The sequence below is a fragment of the Penicillium expansum genome (assembly GCF_000769745.1).
Source record: "Penicillium expansum strain MD-8 chromosome Unknown contig368, whole genome shotgun sequence".
Taxonomy (NCBI): domain Eukaryota; kingdom Fungi; phylum Ascomycota; class Eurotiomycetes; order Eurotiales; family Aspergillaceae; genus Penicillium; species Penicillium expansum.
Genome location: NW_015971532.1, coordinates 53,790 through 78,266, shown reverse-complemented (window position 1 = coordinate 78,266; position 24,477 = coordinate 53,790). Strand labels below are relative to the sequence as shown.

The following is a 24,477-nucleotide window of genomic DNA, read 5'->3' as shown; positions in this document are numbered from 1 at the left end:
GGAGAGAAGATGATGACAAGCTCGAAGAGGGCAAGATGGTTGACTGAGAGATGCAGTCGACGCGCCGTGGAAAAGAATTGACCGAGGCGATTCTTTTTGTTTTCAGTTCTGAGATAATAGTCGCGGCCTCGGACTGAACCTCGATTGATTTGGACAATGAGGCGCAGACAAGGAGTATCTTGTAAGGGTGCCCGCGGTCAACGGCCGAAGAACGGAAATCAGGGCAAACCAGAGCCCAGAAAAGAAAAGAGCAAAGCAAAGCAAAAGCGACGTGAGACAAGAACGTCACAAGAGAGAGACCTCTCACCACAAGTGAAAGTGAAGTGAAAGTGAAGTGAGAGTGAAGTGAGAGCAAACCCCTTTTTTTTCCGAGGTATTTATGTTGTCATTTCTCTCTCTCTCTCTCTCTTTTTTTTGTTTTTATTTTTTTTAAAAAATAGCCTAGAGTAAGATTGTCAGCGCTGGTGTCTCAAAAAGGGTTGGGGGTATACTTACATATTGGCCAGTCAACTCAATCTCCAACCCAACCACCATACGAAAAGCTTCTGAGGACGCTTGACGCGGCCCCAACACAGCGTTGTACCAGCAAGCAAAAGCGCTGCAGGACAGCCAAGAAGGACCTAAACAACCCTCCGAAGAGAGGAGTTCCTTCAAGGGAGCCCCACTCAGACACTTTTGTTGCTGGTGCATGTCCCACCACCACCGAAGCGTCTAGGCAGGACGCTGTCGACGGCGACGGCGACGGGAGGACCGCTGGGAAGGAGCGTTGCCATTGGGCGAAGTCGTACCACAGTCCGCAGGAGGATCAATGCCCATATTCGTGAACAAGGGAGTTGGAGAAAGAGGACCACTCTGCAGATCATCCTGCTCCGCCAAACGACCAGGAACGAAGACCGGAGCCAAAGCCGACAAAGGCGTCGAGCCCAAAGACATCGCAAGAGAAGCACTGGAAGCGTAAGAGGCTAAAACATTGGAATGCTTTAGTTCCTTCTTTCCCTGTTGTGCTTTCTTTGCATCGCGACGTCTCTTGGCTTGCGACGGACGGTTCTTCCTCCTGAAGTACGCCGGGGTGGAATCGGGACGTTCATCTTCCGCACCGCTGCCAATCAAACTCTCAGCCGGAGCCGGAGAATCGTCATGGTCGGAGGCGTAGATGTCAATCGAGTTCCAAGGATGCCGAGAGACCAAGTTCGCGCGAGCGTCATCCGTAGTGTTAGCCGGCTTGGTGGTATTGCATGCCGATTCTGGCTCTAATGCCTGCTCATCTCCCAGGCCTTTGGTGATCCGGTGGACCCAGATACCTCCAGACTGAGAGAGAACCGACACATGAGACACAGATTCGGGACAATTGTCTGCGGCTATGACCCAAGCAAGAATGTCCTCATCCGTTTCCTTTGGGCCCGCGATCAGAAGATCCAGCTCCTCGTCAAAGGAAGACGAATCCTCCTCGGCCACAAATTGCACACGTGCAATTTGCGGTTGGCCCTCGAGAACCTTCAGAGTCCATTCAATCAAGGTATCAAGTCCAGAGTACAACTGCCGTTGGTAAGCAATCAAAGCCCAGGGGACTTGTACGAAACACCAAATGCCGAAAAACAACAACGTGGCGAAGAAGCCTTGCCCAGGCTTGGATCCAAGCAAGTGGATGTCGACAAATTCCTCGGGATCAGAAGATGTCACTCCGTTACTTGACCAAGACGAGACCGGGATGGGTACCAGGAACGGGGTTGGAAACCAAGGCGGCATATCATCGACCAGACCAGGCCGGACGATGATATCCGTACCAAGGCTAACAATCAGAAGGTCCGTCGAGTTTGCATACCCACGGCCAACGTGAGGACGCGACTCCCATACAGGATGCTCGCGCTGGGAGGCGGCAGCGTTCACCAGGTCACAGAAGGCCCAAGACTCCATCGTCAGCTGGAACGTACCAGACAGACGTCGCATGAACGACTGCTCTGGAGCAGTGAAACCCGGGATTGGGAACCACTGACTCCAGAGAGTCATGCCCACGAAGATCCCCAAGAAGGGAATCAACATGTTGATTTTTTTTTATTTTTTTCTGTAAAGAAGGTGACAAAGGCATTAGCATGTATGTCAATACGAGCCAATAGAAGGAATATGGGATGGAAGGAGGATTTGATCTAAGACTGATACTTTTTTAAAATAAAAATGAAAAACAAACGCCGGCGAGGCCGGGGACGCGGGGGGAGCAGAAAGGTAACAGCGCAGGAGGGCGCTGTTGAAAACTGTGTTGGTAACTTGAGAAGAAAAGAGAGAGAGAAGAAGGAGAGAGAAAAGAGAGGGGGGGGGGAGGATTTATAGGAGACCCTGGGTCCCCAAACGGAAGGCACTGCACAAATGGAAGGAACGATGCACACAATGGAGACAATAGGCACACGTTATGTGTCTCGACCATTGAACTTCCATTTCAGGCAGGGGCGACTACCCAAAAGGGACGAGACAACCCATTGTTCCCCCCCTATTGATCTTGTTAAGCACTTTTCAATCCTGGCAGGAGCTACTACCGAAAAGGGACCAAGCGACTATTCGGCCTTGAGGTTGCTAACTAGACTAAGAGACCATTGACACATGCTCTAGGTCTTATTACTTGGCTTAGATGTCGGCTTCATCATTTCATTGTGGAACTATAATAACCTCAATTTCGTGGTCCAACCCTCGCACTAGAGATCATGAGGGATACCTTGGAGATTAGACGTATGTTTAGCTACATACATTGTAGGTAGCTATAGTCCACCTATTCTATCGAGTCAGAATGTCAGGCTTTGGGGGGAGATGTGTCGCATGACTTTAAAATATTGTATTCGATGCATTGCTAGACATGAGAAACTTCCTCAAATCCTGATTTCTGCCGTAGACAACCCAATACCCTCAGACCTTTTGGCTGTCCAATCTCTTCCTTTAGATAGCATCGTGCTCACCAGATTTGATGCCGGCTACCTTTCCACCTTGTGTGAATGGTACACTGGAATGGCACCTTCTTCGTCGTCGATATGGCAATTGAACCGATGTGTCTCCACTGGGGTAACACCGTTACCCCAGATGACAACAACGGGTTCCTTGGGGAGCATGCACAACTCACTCAAGTCAACCAAGCAGCGCTTGCCAACTATCAGTATGGCAAACCCCCGATTATCCGGCTTATCTATCGCCATTTGCAGCCAACAGGCGTTCGGGGGCGTTCATAACCTGATGCACTGTGACGACAATGGCCTGAACTGTCTCTTTCCCTCACTCCCGCAATCATTTCCTGGCGTGAAGCCCCTGCTCCGCCCCTAGCGAGTCGATCACGATAACCGAGGTGGAAAGTTCACAAGTCTGTTTTATGGCTACAACAATCCCCCGGGGGGCTTCGGGTACGCGGTGATATGCATCAAGATGAAAGCATAGGTACTGACGGGCTCTGTCTGATAATACCCAAAAATCCAAGCTTCCGGGCCACGGAGGATTCTACTGTGAAATGTGCAGCTCCTCATCCCAGAATGTCGACACCTACATGCAGCATATCCTGAGTGAACACATCAACAGCACACAACACCGATATCTACTACCTCGACTAAGATGACACCTTCCTACACACCCCAGAGAAGCTAGGCAAGATTGAATCCCCCCAAAAACCATCCTGAGCTAAACAAAACTGCTAACCGTCTGAAGAGACTAGCTATTACATATAGGTCAAATCCTTACAATCAAGTACTGTTCCAAGCCGGATAAAACAGAAGTGGGGGTAAGGAAATTTCAAAGAAACAATACAACAGCAGCTACCACCCTATATGGCATCCGGCCAAGCAGGCCCACGTTCTGCGAAGACCGAACGTCGATTGAAAATGCCTTGTAATTTGCGGCCGGGATTTGGGCATTCGCAAAAGGGCAATGGTGAGCACAACATAAGGACAACAATTTTTTATTGGATGATATGACCTCTGGGTGATTATATATGCGACAGGAACATGGAAGAAGATCACTATATTTGGACTTAAGAGGGGCTGTGGATTGTCATGACTATTCTGTATAGTACAGACCAACATTATTTCGAGGGCAGATCACATTTTCAACTGTGTGACTGTTAGGTATCGACCTATCTGCTGACGAGCACTCTATTCTTGTGGCACTACTCGAACGATTCTTAAAATCCTTCATTCTTATATTCTTCATTGATTGCCCAAGATTATTGGTCTTTATTATGCGGCCTTTTACAGAATAGCATTGATTATGCTCTTTGTTTCTCTTTGTTCCTATGTCCAGCTTATTAGAACTATATAAGAATGCTCGATGTACCGCATAATCTAGTCCAAAACAACATATCAACAATTTCTCAAGAAGCTAGAGTCCGCAAGTAAGCACCTTACCTATTCTCCTTCGACCTCAACTGGCTTAGTGAGCTTAGAGACAACTTCATCTCAATGGCTCCCAAGTACCCTGAGTTTGAGCCACAGGGAGATAGCTTACGACGGTGGATAGAGCGTGCCGATGAGCCTGAATGCCCTATTCCTATGACCAAACTTACGATCCCAGGCATCGATCCTAAGTTCTGGTATGTGCATTCCAGCCCGGAGTCCCTTGGAGAGGAGTGGGAGTACTGGGTCCATATTTTTGGCCTAACAGTTGATGACCCAGCAAGCAACCAGGAACGTATTTATCGGTTGGAATCAGCTGTATCAGTTGTTAAACTCACAGGCGAGTTAACACTTTGGGTTGGGCGAACGGGACCAGGCGTGATATTCATGGATAATATCAAGAGAGCACCTAATTCCACAAGCTTTTACATGTCTGAGTTTGCCAAGGCTTTCTATGAGTCGCGGTTTCCCCTAAAAAGCCTGAAGTGCGTTATTGTTACTAGAATCATTCAACGGGAAACCAGGTCTTTTATTCAAGATCATATTTACGAGTCCCGGGAGGGGCTTGGGTTTCGGCCTAAGGAGCCGCAAACTTGGGAGTCTCCTTCGCCAGAGTTTTGCGGTATTCTTGGTACTCCCATTGGTAAAGTTGTCGCGGCCTTTGTCTTGGGTGCATATGGTCAAGGAATCAGACGGATTCCACGAATCGTGACATTCCATACCGGTGAAGACTTGTGTGGATATAATCTTCGGTTCGATATTGAGGATGTATGAGAAGTTACCTTGATTAACTTGACTAACTCTCAACAGCTGGGGTTTTTCTTTTTCTTTGGGGGTAGTTGATTGAACATTACTAACATTGTTATTAGGGTGTGTTAACCTAGTGTTCTAGTTGAGATATGAATGAATCTAGCAGTTTTCAAGTCGAAACGATACTTATTTTAGGTTAATCTAACGTAGATTCTAGTTTATGCTGTAGAAGACATCCCTTTTGTAGGACCAATAAGAGCACGAAATTGGCCTGAGCTTTTGAACGGTGTAAAAAATGTTTACCTCCGATTCTTTGAATCAACCATCCAACCCTGTATCGACTTAATATAGCCGAATGAGGGGAATAAAGATTGATCGTCAAGTTCCTCACAAGCGGTATATCTCTTGGCGATCTATATTTGAAGAATATCAGCTGACTTTTCAAGTTGTATTCAATTTGGAGGTACTCCGTATAGATATTGCAATAATCTTCACTTTGACCGAGATGTGGATACTAACTTTGACCGAGACGATTCATGGATCCAATTACCGTGCCAAAGAAATTTTCGGCGCAAAACCACTCGCCCTTGGCTGCTGCCTGCGGGGACACTCTTCTTTCACTTTTTTGTTTCCTTTGATATTGGGCTTTCTTCCTTTTTCTGTCTTCCCGACGCATACTTAAGTAGTGATCTGTAAATGTTATTCCTCCAAAGTGCCATGTACACCTGAATTGACTAATAAAATACACGTATGTATGTATCTACATAGTCTCGATAACAAGCTTCAAACTAAACCCATGGACCCGACAGCGAAGCCACGTCAGTGCTATTTTTGGACATTTGGTATCAAATGCGACACATCCATGTAATGATGATTGGTGGATACAGATGTAGTTCAAACACTGAATGTGTCAATCTTGGGAAAAACATGGCCAATGGGATGGTCGCCCATAGAGACAACACATCAGGTTTCAAATCTGAGGTATCAGGATCTGTAAGCTTGAAGTTGTTTTGTTTTTGTTTTTCTTTTTTTCTTTCATCTCCCCTCTCTCTTTCTTCATCTCTCGTTTCATCTGTCGCAACGCTAGTCTGGGATCGCAAGGAATCGCAAGGCATCTACGGTTCTCACATCGCGGAGGCTCTCTCCTCCACTATGCACTGACCCCGCACCACTTACGATTCAAACTGACATCGCAACACCAACTGCAATTTTCCCGATCTTACTCAAGCTTCCTTTCTACTCTATCCACAATGGGGCTCTCCAACGCAGCCATAATTGTCATTGTCCTCGCCGCATGTCTCGCAGCAACCGCACTGGGAGCATCGCTCTTCAAGCACTACAAACCCGCTGATGGAGAGACCCCGTTCAGTCCGGGCTACGAGCAGAAGCTCTACATGGCTGACGTGCGAGCTCGAGGATTCAACAATCTGAGGCAGTTATCATGGGGTGAAAGAGATCTGGAGTCGCGTTGTATGTTCCTGTAATTCCTTGATCTGAATCATCTCGCTGACTTTCATTGATTAGATCCTCCAGCGGGGCCGGGCTTACCGGGCTACTATCGCCCCCACACTTACACCGAAGACACCAACGCCTACCCAAAAGACACAGAGAGCAGCGCGTAACTTCCTTTTCTTTTCTCTTTTCTCACGCTTCTCACGAATTACATGGATATTTGCCGGAATGAACACGGGCGTTACACAAGGGGAAACTGGCGTTACACGGGGTTACAGCGGTGACAGGTTCTTGGGAGAAAAGCACTGAGATGTGAATGGGTTCTCCTGGTTTCAGGGAACTAGTCATATGCTTCGGAGGAGTATTCTGATTCGGTCGGCCATGATGGTTTGGACAATTTTTCAAATTATGATTTTTTATGGTATGAGGTGGCCCAGGAATTGCGCGCAACTCATCTCGAATTATTGCCTTGCAGCCGATTTGCTTACATCTGTATCTGACATTAGTATTGCTCCAATCAAATCCAAAAACCAAATTTTTTTATCTAAACAAAATGAAGCAATTTCCTGATCTGAAGATAGCTCCCAGCTTCAGCTTGGGATGGATGACGTCAAGACTAACCGAACCTAATTAGCTAGATCTCCTCGAATTCACCATAAGACATGGTCAGATCAATATTCCACTCCAATTGGGGGCGAAGCGCACAAAACCACACATGTCAGATGAGGGAGATCTCCCTCCACCAGCGGGTCCGCTGTCTCGCGCCCTGTGGAATTTCTCGTCGCTGTGGTTCATCGTCCCGCAAGGAACGGGCATAATAGCGGTGATACTCTATCGACTGAAATACCAATTCAACGGGCTAACAACCCTCGCCACGATCGTATGGATCTACACAATCGTCCAGCTTGGTCTATTCCTCGTCCTCTATCTCTTACGCACATTCCTACACACAAAACACGTCCTACACCAGCTACGAAACAACAGCGCCGAAACATCATGTCTCTGCTGCATCTCCATCGCCTTCACATCCATCCTCCAGATGGCTGTCTTCCAATACGGAGACACAGCCGGGTTGGCCATCTACGTCATGTGGTGGATAAACACCGGCATGGCCATAGTCGCCTGTATGGTGATCCCATTCATCCACCTCAAGATGCAGCAGTCAGACACGCGACACATGCAGGCCGACATGCTGATGCCATTCCTTGCAGCGTTGACATCGGCCGCAGGCGGCGGGGTTATATGTCGCCTCGCAGATATCAGCCCCCGCCTCCAGGTCCCTGCCATCATCATCTCCTATCTCGAAATAGGGGCCGGCCTTGCCCTCGTGGCTGCGTTCGATACCATTATACTCTTGCAGTACTTTCGTCGCACATCCCAGACAGCGGACATGGTGTACCAGGATATGATCATGTGCGGCCCTTGCGGACAGGCTTCGGTCGCGCTCCAGGCTTTGGGTGAGGCTATTCAGGCTGGTAGCTTTGCGGCGTATGATCGCGGTCAGCTTCTGACTGAGAAGGCGGCTAGTCCTTTTGCTTTTATCAGCCATTTCATCGGTCTTCTTGTCTGGGGGTATGGGGTCTTTTGGTGGTTTTTTGCCATCCTGACTATTTGTTATACTCTGCACACACAACCTGGGGGCTGGAAGCAGTCACGGTTCACGATGTCGGTGTGGTCTGTGGTATTTCCGTGGGTAAGTAGGCTGGTTTTTCTGGGTTTTCTGGGGGTTTTCTGACATTCGATTTCTCCAGGGTACTTTTACCAATGCTGCCGTTGAATTTGGAAGGCTTATGGATTCTCCTGCCTTCGATGTGTTCTCCACTGCCCTTTTGCTGTTCCTCGTACTCATGTGGGTCATCATACAGATTCTGACACTGAAGGGCATAGTTACAGGGCGAGTCTTGGGCCTGGATCACGGATGGAGAAAACGATATAGTGACCGACGGCCTGCGGCAATATATAATGACCGACGGCCTGGGGCAATGAAAGAACCGTGAAACATACCAGTGCCTCGGCTCGGGTTCCCGAATCTCGCAAGATATGCCATATGCGCAAAAAGCATATTTAGCTCCACATATCTTCAATCACACGACCCTGAGGGTCTGCATTATTATAAATGATGCTACGCATAACTCGGCCGTGAGGTCCCGAGGTCCGAGCTTCCGCTGATATCATCGAGTCGGAGACCGTCAGGCCCGGCTTCCGTGGCTACTAGTGACCGTCTTTTGAATATTTTATAGGAGTATTTTGCGTTCAGCAAGCTTCAGATAAACTTTGAACACTTCATCATGTTTCGTGGGGTCATTTACATTTGAGCAGGGATCTCATTGGGGTGGCTGTGTGTGAGAAAGAAGTTGAGGCTGTGAATTATTGAAGATTGCCCGACCAGTCGGGCGCTCGGCTTGGAAATCTCCATGAAGATTAAAACGGCTGTCGATCCATTCCGAATGTAGTATGGAGTTTGCAGTGAAGGTTCATAAGCTTTAAAACCTATTTATTTGGAGAGCCTAGGGGCTCGCAAAAAGGAATTGTAGATGCCTAGCAGAGTTCCCAACACATCATGCAGGTTGACATTTCGTATCGGTTCGTGTCCGTATATGAAGCACTATATATCAAGTGTCCTAGGCACCCAAAATAGTCTCTTTAAACATAAGGCTCCCGTACTCGTACTAGTGTCCAGATTTACCAAATTTGCAGGATCCACCCCATTTTTCAGGGTCGTGCACGTTGATACGAGTACGGCGGGTAGGGCCAAGGCTGACTAGTTACATGTATTTATACTAAGGTCTTCCTTGGAGACTTTTTAGCTTTCAGGTCTCATCGCTCAGCTCTTCACTCCCTGTCTCTTTTTATATTCTTCCTGTGTCTGTTGACCCTTAACTCTGGAAATACGGCAGTATGGACTTTCCCTTAGAGTCCCCAGATACTATGCAAAGCTATGATAGCGACACAACAAGCGAAGAACGGTATGTAAAAAGAATACTTATGGGAATAACCCCCATCAATTCTTCCATTCTACCATTCTACTGAGAATCACGACTAATTCATCTCCAGGCCATCGTCACCCACGAACACCAAAATCCAAGCCAAGTTCCAAATGGCCCGGCCGCCCCCAAAATCAAATTCACTACTTCGACTCAGCCCCAAACTACTCCTTCAAATCCAACAATTACTTCCAAACCACCGACCATTACCTGTACTAGAGATATGGCAGCCACCTCTTCGCAAGTCAAAATTGACCAGGGGTTTCCCACAACGCCCAAAGCTTGGCACGAGGGATATCTACGCAACCCTCAATGAGCTATATATCACCAATAAACAACCAGAAATTCAACATTCCCAAGAAAAAGATACCCAATCATACAGTATCCAGGAAAAGGATATCATCGCTGCAATGTGCGAACCATCAACCAGCCACAACCCCACATTATCATCAATCCACTTCCGCGAAACAAAATGCATCTGGAAAGCCAGCCCCAGCTCAGCAGGTCCTGAGAAAGGCACGTGTTACAGATTCATCATTAGAAAGGAAGATAACACAACCGACCCCGAGCAGTCCCGCATGATTATGCAGTGGGAGAAACGGATGCTCCCTGCGAATGGAAATGCAGCTTCGGATACCGAACAATTTGTTTTGATGGCGATTGATCGCAAGGCGCGTCGGAAGAGTCGCATTGCTACGATGACTCGGGCTGGGTTCGAGATTTCTGTGAGGAAGAGTTCGATCTTGGATCATCTTCGGACTTGTATGGTGTTGACGGAGCCTGTTTCTGAGGGCCCCGCGGATTTGGACACTTGGTTGTACAATCTTGTGTTGACGCTGGGCGTCACCGTGGCTTCTCGGGAAGGGTGGTTGAGTTAATTGTTTTTAATCGCCTGGGGGAAAACATGCATATACCTTGAGCAGTTTCTAGGTTATACTTTGAATATTTTCCCCAATTGACTACGTTTCCGTGTCCAATCGAAATTCTATAGAATCCTAGACGATGTATATGAAATCACTTGGGCTAGTAGTGGTAATAATATAAAATTTGCTGTCACAGACAGGTTACAGCCACGAATAGACATACATAGGCTGACAGTATTCTTCTTTTGGCTGATCCCATGGCAAACGTCAAGCCCCACTTCTCAGCAACTAGGCAACTACCAAGTAGTCAACCCCTCTTCCAGCGCTTTGATCTGCAATGCCAGCAAACGCGAGTAGTATCTGCTCAGAGCAAGGTTCCCACCCATAAACCAGAATCCAGGGTGACCACTCCGCCGCCAGATAGTCCGCATTTCACCCTCTTTGTCAAGTCCCCAGATATCACCAACCCGATCAGCGACTTTGTCGCCAAAGATTACACGAGTCTCGGTCCTCATATTCTGGTACCCAGTGGCGAATACGATTTCGTCGGCTTCAAGCTCTGAACCATCCGCAAACCGGAGGCCATGTGGAAGAACTTGGCTAATCTCCTGGCCATGCTTTACCTTAACCTTCCCATCGATAATAAGCTGACTTCCACCGACGTCAATGTAGTACCCTCCTCCACGCTGGAAGTACTTCATCAGGAGACCGCTGTCCGATGGCCCGCTGTCGACCTTGAAGCCTGCCTTTTCCAGCCCTTCAATGGTCTTTGCGTCGTTCTGATTCGTGAGCTTGGTGACTTTGACCTGTTGCGCTTTGAAAAGACGCAATGGAATGCTCGATAGATAAATATCAGCATCTTCGGTTGGAGGACCGGTCGCATCATACAGCCCCTTAAAGGCAATTTTCAAGGTAGAGTCAGAAGAAACCACACAGGTGGAGCTTCGCTGCACCATGGTCACATCGTACCCTTTCTCGACAAAGTCCTGGGCGATATCGTTTGCCGAATTGCAAGATCCAACGACAATGGCCTTTTTCCCCTTTGACTCGGAATTCGCGCCAGGGTATTCCGAGCTGTGACACATGCGATCTCCCTTGAAATCTTCCATTCCTTTGAAAGTGGGCAGGTTTTTCTTGCCGGAGTGGCCAGTAGCTTGAATGATGTGACGTGGGTGCAAGGTGCGCGTCTCAGTTCCACTTTCTGTCTTGCGCTCAAGAACAACCGTCCATTGCTTCTTCTTCTCATCCCAGGATGACGATTTGAGCTCGGTTTGGGTCCAAACATTGAGCTCTCGGAACTTCACGTAGGTTTCGAAGAAATCCGCAAGCTTATCCTTTGGTGTATAGATGGGCCAGTCCGGCGGGAAGGGTAGGTAGGGCATGTGGTCGTACCACACTGGATCGTGTAGAACAAGCTGGTGGTATCGCCGGCGCCAGTTATCTCCGATTCTCTCTTCTCGGTCGACAATGAGGGTGTCAACCTGAAGCATCTTAAGACGCGCTGCAGCAGTCAAACCACCCTGGCCAGCACCTTCATTAAAGTCAATCTTCATGCTTCGAAATTAAAGGTTTCATCGGGACCTACCAATGATCAATACTGCCGGGTCCTTGCCCTCGAAATTGACCTCATCAATACGTCGATCTTTCCAGTTCTTTCGACCTTGCTGCTCGCCATGTCGGACACCAAACGGTCTCTCCTTGTTCTCCTCGTGGCCCTTTAACTCGATCATAGAGGTGAAGACCGTGAAAATGTACCACTTGCCATCATGTTCCGCCAATCGCATGATACCATTTCCCCGTCCATTCTCGGTGGTGACCTTGATGTAAAATTCGATTCCGAAAACATCACCAAAGGAGTCAATAGGAGCCTTGTGTGGGGATTTGAAGTCAGTCGACCGGTCGATTTCAATTTTGCTGGATGGTGCCTCCGTGACAAAGGCAGCAATAGCTTGACTCCCTTCTACGGTGTGGAAGTCCCACGAATAACACAAGTGGTCACGCCAGTAGCAATTTTTGAGGAACAGTGATGCAATTGCTGCCTTATCTCTGGTTGAGAGACCCAGGTTTAGCTGGTTGATAATATTGTCCGCAATAGCGTTCGGGTCAAGAGGAAGATCCGACTCGGATTCCGACATAGTCTTTGGGAATTGGCCGAGTTCGATGTTGCAGGAACCTGGCACAACTCGCTCTCGCGATGGCGATAGATCATTGGGATTCCTCATGTTGATTTTGGTGATTTGATTTGCAATTGAGGGTATTGGGAACTGACACGAAGTAAAAAAATGCAATGGAGAACAACCCCTCACTTCTTATTTTGTTTGCCCTTGGGCACCCCCGCATTTGGTCTGGCAACACAGAAAGTCCCAGTGCCCATGTGGATGTAGGAAACTGCAGAAGGCGGGGCTAGCTCCGCCCTAGTTCTAGTCTACCCCATGCCATTCCCGGGGTCTTAATCTATACCAGGCACCATTTATCAAATCTTCACTTCGGTGGTCTACCACATATTTATAATACTTCTTAGCTCTCTTTGGGTAGCATTTCATTACTATAGATCTCGGTTGGTGTATACAATTTGGTTGCTTTAAGATCGGACCGAAAAGCCGACTTAGTACGGAAATATCGACTTGGGATTATCCCAGAGTATTTAAACAAATGAAATCAGCTCCCGGTGTGACATGTATGACTAATGCCAGTTTTTTCCTATAGATAATATTCGCCGTTGTGTGCAACTACTACCTAGTATGACGCCGAGCCGTGTGAAATATATATACAACCGAAGCTCTTTGCTTGATAAATAATGTGATGTCCCAATATATTATTTGATCACCAAATTGTTATTTCAGAAAGTCGAAGAGGCTCTTATTTCCATTGACCATTAATTTCCTAAAAATAGGTATTAAATATCCAGGTATTTTAGCTGGGAAAGTTAAATGATTGCTTTTGTTGCCTAGGAATTGGAAATATGTTCCATTAGGGATAAGTTGTATAATAGTGGGCCAACTTACATCAACTAGCATCATTGGTCTAGTGGTAGAATTCGTCGTTGCCATCGACGAGGCCCGTGTTCGATTCACGGATGATGCACAACGGTTTCTTTTTTTGTCCTTTTATTTTTTTTGTCTTTAGTTAGGTCCAGGGTCAATTATTCTTTTTTATTTGTATTGTTTTCCCGTTCAATTCCGTGCACAGAAGTCCAATTCAACCTGTAACCAATTCATATCTCCCCTTCCATGTGTTTAAATCCAAACGGGTAAGTTCTCCCATGAACCTCCCTGGTTCTATAGAAGTGGTCGTGTTTTCTAATTATACTTGATCAGATATTTATTTACTCTCTCTTAAATCATCGATTTAACATTATGATACGACCTATATGTTCCGAATTGATGAGCCCCCAGCTAGAGCAGTATCAATATACCCACAATGATCATCAAGGAGACGCTGAAAGATGTGGATAAGCCTCCAATGGAATATGACAAGAATTGGAAAGTCCTACCCTGAGTGCCTGTATTGGAATATACACGAAATGTGTTAGCTTTTTTGCACATACCGCCGCATCCATAGCCACAACCTGACCAACTGTGATGTCCTGACCGGACTGGGAATCTCGAGTCGCCTGTCCACGGCCCAGCGCGTAAGATCCACACAGACAAATCCTCCATACCGAGACAAATTGTTGATCCTGGACGTGAACTCATAAGAAGAAGAAGAAGAAGAAGAAGAAGAAGAAGAAGAAGAAGAAGAAGAACGGTATGTTTTGTTGTTTTGTTAAATATGACCACACAGTTCTATAATATTACCTAAGAATGGGTTGTTGGGCAAGTGTGCTGATGAGGTTGATCAGCCTTCACTGGCGCCCAGCCAGACTTGAATACCACGCCTGGTACCTCTACCTCGGGGCATCCCCTTGCATTGGCTTTCATCGGTGAGCTTCTTACCGAGGAAGAAGCCGCATTTCAGGCTCTCTGTCTTCGACAGGATATACTATCTCGGGACCTCACTGTAGGATTAGCCGGGGTATCTGACCTTACCATCAATGCAACAAGTATGTTTGCTGTAGCAATATAATGGTAGATTGTATCAACATCGCATCCAAGGGTGTTTGTTATGTCACTAACAAAATAAATTTATGCTTTTCCATGTCATTGGGTTTATTCTTGCGATAGCAGTCGAGGATGCGCAAGCATACCTCCAAGAATAATATGCCCTTTCCCTAGAAGTCGTTCAGACTGGCAACCAAGAATACTCCAGGCTATGGATGCGAGGGTAGTTCATGTCAACCAAAGCTTTGACATGATCGGAATCTATGTCTTCTGACAAAAAACAAAATTATGTGTGTTGTATGGAATACTCCTATAAAAGGCAAATGGCCCTAATCTCTGTTTGGAGCCAAATTTACAGCAACTATCGGACCAGGATCGGTCTATTCAGGCCGACAGCTTGACCTGATTCTATTTTGATCACAGGGGTTTTCTATGTTGTACTTGGTGCAGAACTAGGCTCGTTCATATTGGAATTCACAAGGTTGTCTCAGATTACTGGTGACCCAAAATACTTTGACGCGGCTCAACGAGTCATGGAATTGTTGGACAAGGAACAGGATGCCACAAAACTCGCAGGTCTATGGCCTGTCTCCGTGAATGCCAAAGAACGGCATTTCGACGATGATATCTTCACATTGGGCGCCGAAGCAAGCTCCTTGTACAAGTCGTTACCCCGGGCATACGCTTTGCTAGGAGGCCAAGTGCCCATGTATCGCAAGATGTATGAGAATGCTACGTTAACAGCCGCAGGCCACAATTTATTTCGACCAATGAACACCGAGGGCAAGGACGTGCTCCTTTCTGGAACTGTTCGAGTGGCTATTACAGAGAGTGGGAAATCGCAAACATACCTAGAGTCACAAATGCAGTACCAATCTTGTTTTGCGGGGGGCATGTTTGCTCTAGGAGGCGCACTACTCAACATCCCCAGCCACCAAGAAATCGCGCATAAATTAGTCGATGGATGCATTTGGGCTCACCAGGTCGTACCTCTGGGAATTATGCCCGAAGCATTTGATGTGGTTCCATGTGCGTCGCAGACCAACTGCCCTTGGAGCGAGTGGCTTTGGAAGCAAGAGGTCTGGAAAAAAGCGAATAGCCTCGAGCCAGAACCAAATCCAGATCTTAACGTCGATACTTTCATCAAAGACCACCGTCTGCCCAAAGGGTTCCTGAGAATCTCGGACACTTCCTACAACTTGCGCCCGGAAGCGATCGAGAGCATGTTTACTCTTTACCGCATCAGTGGATGTGAGGATCTACTCGATGCAGCTTGGGATATGTTCCAAGCAATGCAAATCGCGACAAAGACGAAGAATGGCAACGCCGCTATCGTTGCTGTCACGGATGAGGGCAGTGAACTGACTCTCAAAGACTCGATGGACAGTATGTGGATGTCGCAGACACTTAAACATTTCTATCTCATGTTCAGCTCCCCAGACCTAATCAGTTTGGATGATTTTGTTTTCAATGCTGGAGGGCACCCGCTGAAACGCCCCAATGCATCATGACAAGGGTTGTTGAAGGAAGCGGATTTGTTTTGTACCGTCATCGCTCTTTTTCTTTTTAACATGGCTGGATTTCTGGTTGGAGGGGTTTATGAGTGGAATATCCATAACTGTACCATATTGTTTTATTGTATATGAAGCAAGGCGTTGTGGTTGGCTAGAGCCACCAATGAGCCCAAATTCCGTGTCTCTAGCTAATGAAATTGATTGAGGGAACCCCACCACTTGGGGACAGTTTTGATATTGGAATCTCCTAAATAATTTTACTCATTTAAGTGCACTCTAGTAACTATAGCAGGTGACTATAGCTGGTGGGGAAACCAATTATAGACCTCGGGCTAGAGTCTAATGATCTTCACTATCTCCAGCCCACTCCTCCTGGGTCTTCATTCTCTTCGCTTTATTCCCGTCTTTTGGAATAATTTAATAGAATCCTCAATATCACGAGGTTTTGGTTATCTCCTGCCCATGATAGTGGAATGTGCCCATATTTATCGCAGGAGTTTGGATCGACTGCCTCAACAGCAAGCAACAGCCTGACTACGCCTTCACGTCTCTTAACCAGAGCCCATGACAATAGCGTGAGTCCTTGACAGTCTTTGGGATTTGGATCAACCCCGGTGGCAAGGATCACCCAGACCGCTGTCACATTTCCACTTTTGGCGGCAAATGACAAAGCCGTCTGGTCATCGTCGAAGTTCGGCCGATCTAGGTCGGATTTGTCCCTAGCAACGATCAACCTGAGAACGGCCTCACTCGCGGGTTCGATTGCTTACCGCAGTGGCGTTTAGCCATCGCGATCTTGCCTGTTCGCATTGAAACCAGGTATGGCGAATAGTAGTTTGACTACTTCCTCATTGTCATTGTCTCTCATTACCGCCCAAGCTAATGGAGACATCCCCTGATTGTCGATAATCTCTGTATTGACCCCTTCTACAGTAAGTAATATCTTCATTATATCGACTTCTCTGTGCTGCACTGCTAGCGCAAAAGCGGCGCGAGGCCTCGTTGGCCTCTGCACATCGGATCGATACCGTCTTGAGCGAGAAGCAGGTTGATGGTACTCTTATTCCCCTGCTTAATCGTCCTCATCAGAGGTCCCTGGCGGTATGAGTCCTTGTAGTTCGGGTTGACATTGGGCATAGCAAGAAGGAGTCTAGTCACCCCATCATGACCGCAATATGCCGCCAGATGCATTGGTGTTTGACCCCTTTTGTTCAGAGTCTATCTCCCCTATATGCTGCAGTCCAGAACAATGCCGTGCTTTGAGGTCGTTTCGCATCGACTCGATAAAGGTGAGGAATAAGGAGGTTAGATATGGTGGTCATTGTTTGAGCAAAAGCATATACATCCGCCTCTGATTTGAGATGGCCTGCTGCCGTTAGTAGCAAGTCGTCTGATAAATCTGGTAGAATCATTTTCACTGGGTAATGGCGAGACTGGTGAATTAAATGTGACTGGACACTTGGATAGCAATATGATTCTTCGAGATTCCCCACTTGTGCCTGAGGCTCCCAAAAAGTTGAGATGCGTAATATCGAGCCTTACAAAATTCAAGCCGTACCCAATTCTTAGTCCTTCCGTGTATGTCGTACATATTCAGCCCACTTTACCTTATCTGAGATAAAGATGTGGCCCCAGTCTTGAATCATCGGGGTCTTCTTTTGTGCTAGTTTCAACTAACTAGAAGCTTAGCGTGGGGCTGATGCACACTGACATACCGTGACGCATATTGACTCATGAATCCAGAAAGATAAAATGAATGAGATTGATCTAAAAATCACAGCCATTGAACAACATTTACGTGGAAATACAACATAACATGACCACCATCGAATCCACAAGGCTGCGACCAGCCAACCAGCCAACACCGACATCAACGCCCCTATCTATCCTCGACGCAACAGTCGTGCGCTTTGCTCCAACAGGAGCAATTTGGATTTTCAACCAACCTGCAGACTTAATTAAAAAGACCTTGATCGACCATCTGCGATCTTCCTTCATTGAAACCCTATCAAAATTCCCTCAATGGGCAGGCCAACTCCAATGGGCACCCGTCAACCCCAAAGGAAACCACACAGAACGATTTAATCGTCCATTGGTTGTATACGGAACTGATACCGACCCTGGTGTTGAATGGACAGTAATCGAACATCCCTTGCGAGCAGATGAAATTGTCCCCACAGCGGAGGAACGGGCCTCATCGACCACCGGCTCTCAACCTGGAGCATGGGTAGGCGATGACTTTAACGAAAGCCTGTTCCTATCATCCAACCCACTGGCACTAGCCAATCTGCGCGACCATGCTGGTCTGCCAGGAATGCAAGTTCAAATCAGTCTTCTTCAAGGAGGCTACGTAATCGGAATCAAGATGGCGCACTGTCTAGCAGATGCACAGACCTTAATGGTGTTCGTGCATCTATGGGCGTATAACAGCAAAGCCCAATTCGGAACCCAGCCCGAATCCCCACTAATGGGTGACCCCGTATTCGCTCCCGCGTTGTTGGACAGCTGCGCCGCGGGCGATATCGATAGCCCCGAGCCAGACCAAACCATAGTGGACACCGCGCGGAAATTGCCCTTGCATCGGTATAGCTGGTGGAATTCCGCCGATGAGGGTGGCCCGGGATTCTTAATACCGACGACTGAGAACTCCAAGCCGCCGCCCGCAGAAATCGATTATAAACGCGTCTCGCCTTCAGAACCAGCACCTTGGGCTTCATGGGATTTCTCGAAAAAAGTTAGATACACACAGTTGCACTTCACAGGAGAAGAGCTGAGCAAATTCCAAGCTGTAGCCCGTAAGACAGGGAGTCGAAGTGATATCTCTAGACTGGACGCTCTACTCGCGCACCTGTGGGTAACCATTACGAGATCACGCGGACAGGCAGGCTCTGCAAGACCCATATATATGAATTTGAGCCTCGGCGTCCGACCGCGTGTTTCCCCCGCTCTTCCTGATACGTTTATCGGATCGCTCCTCTTCCTGACTCATGTTGGTGGGACCGGTTCCTCGGTATGTCGGGAAATATTAGGCGAGACGGCTAGTCGGATCCGAGCGACGATGAAGGGGTTCACGGCTGATGCTGTGGGTGCGATGTTGCATGATGCTGCGCATGAGGTGTCGCCCCAGCGACTGTGGCAGGGCTTTTTGGGGTCTGAGCATACGATTGTCACCTCGTGGTTGCGGCTGCAGTTGTATGAGGTTGACTTTATGGGCGGAAATAAGCCACGCTATGTGCACGCTGTTATGCCTAAAATGGATGGGTGTGTTCAGGTGATGGATAGTGCGGTTGGGGATGGGGGGATGGATGTTGCACTTTATCTTGATGAGGTGGCTACGGGGCGGTTGCTTGATGGTGACTGCTCTTGAGTTTGGATTGTGAATTTATTTATAAAGTTAATTTCAGTGGATTGAATGTAGATGTTGATTTATATTGATGTAGCCGTCCCAAATGCAAGTAAAAGAGGTTAGAAAAAGTATATACAAAAGAATAGTAGTTAAAGATAGACATGGAAAGTAGCAATGCCTAGGCGCTCATTGAAAGCGCCCGATGCCGTGATGTCCGTTTCCGACAATCGGCATCTCGACTCTTGCGGCCCATTCGGCCAAGAGACATGCTTTCAAGAGTCTCGGGCTTACCACCCCAAAGCTTAGTTTTGCCGTTCTGTTTCTGTTGAACAGGTGGAATCCAGAAGTGCGTCACTGCTGCTCCAAGGACCATGCAGGCGCTGAAAACAATGAGAACAATGCCGTGCCTGCGGGTTGATGTGTTGCCCGGGCCTGAACCAAAGTGATAGTATGTTGAGAAGATTTGTACGAGAATAGAGCCAAGCTTTCCGGCTCCAGCACTGATGCCGTGACATGTTGCGCGGTATCGGGTTGGGAAGATTTCGGCGGGGATCATATAGGTTGTTGCATTGGGGCCTGTGGGTAGTTGGTTAGAGTTATTTTATGCGTTGTATCTTGGGTTCGACTCACCAAAGTTGAACATGATTTGACCAACAATATACAACGCCACCACAGCGGGAGGCCCGGTGTAAAAACAGATGAACATGGTTCCTAGGGCGATAAACAGAGCCGCCAGTGCGAGGAACATGTACTTTTGCAGTGCAACACGATCCAGCTTATGGGCAAAAATAATGAGCAGTATGCCGCCGACAAAACTTCCGATATTGAGGATAATTAGCCCGCGCACAGAGGTTTCCATGAACATCGTGTAGATATTGGCATCTGGTGCATCGTCGGTCATCCAGGTCGGTGACGCTGCGGATATTCTAAGTTGGCCCCACGTCTTTGCTAAGAATTGAGGGCTCGACAATCCGATACCGTAGAAGCCAAAGTCGAGAAGGAGCCAGGCGAGAGAGCAACCAGCCAAGCTGCGCCAGTTCCCTTCTGTCCAGAAGTACCGCGTGATATCGGTACGTGCCAACCGCCAGTGAGAATTGAGGGTAGCGGGGGGTAGGCGGGTGTACTCATCATCGTCCTCGTGATCAAAGGTCGAATGGCTAGCAATGGATGAAATCGGGGGTAGCTGAATCGCGCTGCCGGCACTGCATGTCGCAGTAGTTCCCCAGCTCACAGAATCAATCATACCGGGCGTGTCACTGAAAAGCGTGGTTGCATCAAACTCCGCGGTGACAGGATCGTCCACGATATCGACTAGGTAACGAGGGCTCTCTGGGATGGCGAACCGGAAAAGAGTAGCGACTGCACCGGGCACAACTCCGATGGCGATCACCCAGCGCCACATTATATCAACAGAGCGGGTGATGTCTTCACCGGGACTGCTATTACCACGAGCTATCGCGATCACAATCAATGAGACAATGTTACCTGCGATCTGACCGAGTGGTTGCATGAAGAAGACGGTGGCCATCATACGGGCGCGATGTTTGGTAGGGGCAAATCTGGACATTCCAAGGTCAGTTTCTCCACGATTGCAGATTTCGAGATCGATCGACCTACTCAGACGTGATCACTGCACTGAGTGGATAATCTGCGCCAACTCCGATACCGACACAGATTCTCCACCAAATAAGCCATGCAAAGACGTTCATGCTGCCGTCCACTCCTGTCGAGGACATGACCACCCCCAGGGTGGCTGTAATAAGGAGTACCAATTCAACACCGTACATCTTCTTCCGCCCATTCTTATCGGCTAGAAATCCAAATGTCACTTGCCCCAGCAGGGTTCCTCCAAGTGTCGCGATGTTGATGCATGTGAGTCGTAATGAGGAAGTGTCGTCTCTCCAGTACACGTAAGAGATCATCGGTAGGGCCATGTTACTGGCGAATAACTATGTCAAGTATTAGCAGATGTTGTATATGCGTCGAATACAACATTCCAATGGTATGTTCCACGTGGAAGGTGGGGTAACGTACTGTGTAACCATCGAGGAAGAACCCAAGACCAGCGACGAGCACGACAATCCATTGAAAGCCTTGCCTGTCGATAGTCTCGTAGATCTGTCGCATGCGGACATATCGATCCTATCACAAAAGCTATTAGCAACCCTGCATGGCCATCCATGGATTTTGGATTTTGTTCAACAATAACTACTTACCTGCTCATGGTCGAAGTCCCGCGCACGGTCGGTTTTATATAACCGGGCGTGGAATTTGCCCATATTGAATAGTTGAAAGTTGAAAGAATGAAGATTTGAGTGTCACTACATTTCGTAGAATAGAAGATACTTAGATTATACCCGGGGCTTGCAAGGTTTGTAAACCTTGTCAAGGTTACAGAGGCTGTTCAATGAGGCCCGTGATCCCTGTAGGCGCTAATGCGGGACTAAGCGGCGACCTTTTGGAACGAGCCAAAGCTTTGAGGTTGTTTTCTCCACGTGCGGCGTCTCTTATGCTTGACTTGTCGACGTCCAACCCGATGGACCCACAAGCAACGGACAACCACGAGGAATTGTTCCCTTTATCCCTTTATGAGACACTTGGAACCTTGGAGTTTAATATTATTTGCTTTTTATTATATTAAATCTCTCACATCTTGATTTGGTAAATGAGATGTTTTATTCTAATTAATCTACTCCGTAAAGTTGAATTCTATTCAATTACTCTGTATTTCATGCACGCAATTCTGTCTCAAAAAAGATGTAACGCCCAGGGGTATCTTGGTATTATGTACATGATACATATCTGGCCCCCAATTTATCCAGGAACTCCAACTCCATGTAAAATTCATGACAGACTTGAGGGATTTATAATGCATCTATCCTCGTGAACTATTCATCCAATCGTCAGGTCGTACGACAACATCTGACAAAATGCTGCGCAGTCTAGAAAAGAAAGAGAAGAATAAGCCAATAGTCCGAAATGAGCGAAACTTAAATGTGCACTGACCATCGTCGTCAAGAAACTGAATCGTAAGATTTCTCATTTGAGACAGGATATCGAAGTTCGGATTCAAATCAAGTAGGGCTGGTCGCCCGGCCTTCTTCGGGGGTTTAATTGAAGCGATGCAATTTACTAGCCAGGCTATTAGCGAGGATAACGTGACAGGGGTAGGGGATCTGGGCCCAGATAGAAGCGAAAACTTACAGGGAATGGAAACGTATCGTTTGAGCTCCCTCCGTTGGGAGTTAGCAAAGAACAGCATGACGCGTTTGCCATTATGCCCGCGGAGGACGCGAAGATTTTGGCTAATGCATTCTTCACCCCGGCCTTTAGACTTGGCCTCGGCCATACCGCCAATAAACACCAGCTTGGATCCGAGTAGGAGTTCTTGAAATCGTACACAATCTGCGAGTGTAAGCAAACGTTGAATCTCCAAGGGTTATCGGTCGCGTACCATCCCAATGATCAAATTTATATGATAATTGCGTCATGAATACTGTGCTTGCCGATTGGACAGTTTGCTGGTCCATAAAGGATACGCGAAGAGGGTAATCGTTGCCTGATTTTGGATGCTCCAGGTGAGGGACAGGGAGTTTTGTATTGGAGACTATACATGATTTGAAGATCAGTATATTATCTTTCGGGGGATATGCGAAACAAACTCACAGCCATGGACAAAAGGAGTCTGCTGGCCTAGTCCTCCACCTAGTTCGAGACATCTCAATGCGCCCGTTGAGTCCTTGCAAATATCAATGAATTTGTATTTCAGCTTGAATAGCTGGCCGCTTTTCACAAAGGAACTGTTAATAAGTCAGCGCATTCTTACTTGAACGATCTTTTTTTTTCTCAGAACAAACATTTGCACAGAGGGAGTCAGCTCGAGCCGCACGACATCGTCGTAGAGCTGCCAGGATTGCTTCCTCGAGCTGGACCCTGGGGATGTCGCAGGGCTCGGGAAGAGGATACTCGTTGACGCAGACGACACGGTGGAGGCGGACTGGGTGCTTTGGCGTCGATCTACCCACTCCTGGAAATCTCGAGGAGAGAAAGAGTTCATTCCGACTTTGGAGGGTATCTTATAGAGCTAAGGTGGGATAGGTAACGTAGTGAGGGTACGACGATCGGGCGGATCCCGTCAGAAAAAGATCGGCCAGGAACAAAAGTGGCATGTTTGACCGTGGAATTGTATCGGGCAGAAAAGTACATATACTCCCCTCAACCCTATAATATTGTGATATCAAGAAATAGAAATCCAATGTGATCGGAGTAGCATCATAATGTGGAGGGGGGGTGGATGTGGAACGTGCCAAAATGGGTGGCTATCAGATCACGGCGGGTTCCACCCCCATCGTTCTTTCCCATGTGGCTTTGTGGAATTCTTTGGAACAGCTCCAGTGCTGTTTGAGGTTGAATGGTTAGATTTGGATATTGGATTATCCAATTTTCCATTTCTACTATCTATAATTGCGTTTTTGTATTCGGTCACTGGATCTCTGATTGCCCTAAATATTTTCCGAGCTTAGTCCGGTTGACTAGTTCATTTTACGATTTTTACGATGAACCATGGACTCTATTTGCAAATGAAACCTTGCAATTTACGGAGTAGTTTGATCCAGAATTACCCAGAATACTTCTAGAAGTCATACGGAAATTCATTGGTATTGATTCTTGCCGATCAGCTCGTGGTTATAGTTAGATGCCTGCAGCTGCCAGATGCGGGTCGCATAACTCGGCTTTATATTAGAGCCAAGATGCCAACCAATGCCGAGGTTTACGAAGTATAATTGGATGCTGGGCATTCAAGTCACACTGAAAGCTCCTGCAGAAATAGGTACTAACACACGTAATAGCTCTTTTTTCCACCAAAGTCATTGCTCGGAACCTGGTTTTCAACTTTCCCCTTTCAGCCCTCGGACCCAGTGCCAAATTGACGTGCCTGGGCCAACTACTGGCTGAACGGCTCTTTTAGCTCAATCACCGAGCCATGTTGTGAACCATGGCTCGGGGATTCGATAGCTGCATTTGTACACATAAAAGGTCTGGGTCGAATTAATAGATCTAGATTTATTATCTCATCTTGATATTCCCACACAATTGGTGCGAACTTATCCGAGTTATTAGATGGAGCCTAAGAGGGCCATACCTATGATTCTCTTATCGACAGACATAA

At 47.4% G+C, this 24,477-nt stretch overlaps 10 protein-coding genes across 10 annotated transcripts; 6 read left to right on the top strand and 4 right to left on the bottom strand.

Moving 5' to 3' along the window:
- Positions 1-711: 711 nt before the first annotated feature.
- On the bottom strand, positions 712-2,040 carry PEX2_106260 (uncharacterized protein; the record flags this gene model as incomplete). Its single annotated transcript, XM_016747894.1, has 1 exon — positions 712-2,040. One exon carries the CDS (start codon positions 2,038-2,040, stop codon positions 712-714), a length of 1,329 nt encoding a protein of 442 aa, XP_016593013.1.
- A 2,384-nt stretch (positions 2,041-4,424) lies between these two features.
- PEX2_106250 (uncharacterized protein) lies at positions 4,425-5,132 on the top strand (the record flags this gene model as incomplete). The annotated part of the gene is made up of 1 exon (XM_016747893.1): positions 4,425-5,132. The coding sequence occupies one exon, from the start codon at positions 4,425-4,427 to the stop codon at positions 5,130-5,132; it is 708 nt and encodes a 235-aa protein (XP_016593012.1).
- Positions 5,133-6,358: 1,226 nt separating this feature from the next.
- PEX2_106240 (uncharacterized protein) lies at positions 6,359-6,730 on the top strand (the record flags this gene model as incomplete). The annotated part of the gene is made up of 2 exons (XM_016747892.1): positions 6,359-6,578; positions 6,633-6,730. The coding sequence occupies 2 exons, from the start codon at positions 6,359-6,361 to the stop codon at positions 6,728-6,730; spliced, it is 318 nt and encodes a 105-aa protein (XP_016593011.1).
- A 545-nt stretch (positions 6,731-7,275) lies between these two features.
- Positions 7,276-8,557, top strand: PEX2_106230 (putative malic acid transport protein; the record flags this gene model as incomplete). Its single annotated transcript, XM_016747891.1, has 2 exons — positions 7,276-8,253; positions 8,312-8,557. 2 exons carry the CDS (start codon positions 7,276-7,278, stop codon positions 8,555-8,557), a joined length of 1,224 nt encoding a protein of 407 aa, XP_016593010.1.
- Positions 8,558-9,458: 901 nt separating this feature from the next.
- Positions 9,459-10,422, top strand: PEX2_106220 (uncharacterized protein; the record flags this gene model as incomplete). Its single annotated transcript, XM_016747890.1, has 2 exons — positions 9,459-9,526; positions 9,615-10,422. The coding sequence occupies 2 exons, from the start codon at positions 9,459-9,461 to the stop codon at positions 10,420-10,422; spliced, it is 876 nt and encodes a 291-aa protein (XP_016593009.1).
- Positions 10,423-10,703: 281 nt separating this feature from the next.
- On the bottom strand, positions 10,704-12,629 carry PEX2_106210 (flavin-containing monooxygenase; the record flags this gene model as incomplete). Its single annotated transcript, XM_016747889.1, has 2 exons — positions 10,704-11,938; positions 11,993-12,629. 2 exons carry the CDS (start codon positions 12,627-12,629, stop codon positions 10,704-10,706), a joined length of 1,872 nt encoding a protein of 623 aa, XP_016593008.1.
- A 1,198-nt stretch (positions 12,630-13,827) lies between these two features.
- On the top strand, positions 13,828-15,958 carry PEX2_106200 (glycoside hydrolase family 47 protein; the record flags this gene model as incomplete). Its single annotated transcript, XM_016747888.1, has 5 exons — positions 13,828-13,893; positions 13,940-14,038; positions 14,106-14,154; positions 14,249-14,449; positions 14,871-15,958. 5 exons carry the CDS (start codon positions 13,828-13,830, stop codon positions 15,956-15,958), a joined length of 1,503 nt encoding a protein of 500 aa, XP_016593007.1.
- A 1,819-nt stretch (positions 15,959-17,777) lies between these two features.
- PEX2_106190 (transferase family protein) lies at positions 17,778-19,328 on the top strand (the record flags this gene model as incomplete). Its single annotated transcript, XM_016747887.1, has 1 exon — positions 17,778-19,328. One exon carries the CDS (start codon positions 17,778-17,780, stop codon positions 19,326-19,328), a length of 1,551 nt encoding a protein of 516 aa, XP_016593006.1.
- Positions 19,329-19,485: 157 nt separating this feature from the next.
- PEX2_106180 (phosphate transporter) lies at positions 19,486-21,586 on the bottom strand (the record flags this gene model as incomplete). Its single annotated transcript, XM_016747886.1, has 5 exons — positions 19,486-19,883; positions 19,938-20,866; positions 20,925-21,256; positions 21,342-21,449; positions 21,524-21,586. 5 exons carry the CDS (start codon positions 21,584-21,586, stop codon positions 19,486-19,488), a joined length of 1,830 nt encoding a protein of 609 aa, XP_016593005.1.
- A 613-nt stretch (positions 21,587-22,199) lies between these two features.
- On the bottom strand, positions 22,200-23,364 carry PEX2_106170 (uncharacterized protein; the record flags this gene model as incomplete). Its single annotated transcript, XM_016747885.1, has 6 exons — positions 22,200-22,249; positions 22,314-22,448; positions 22,512-22,712; positions 22,762-22,914; positions 22,974-23,107; positions 23,165-23,364. The coding sequence occupies 6 exons, from the start codon at positions 23,362-23,364 to the stop codon at positions 22,200-22,202; spliced, it is 873 nt and encodes a 290-aa protein (XP_016593004.1).
- Positions 23,365-24,477: the final 1,113 nt, after the last annotated feature.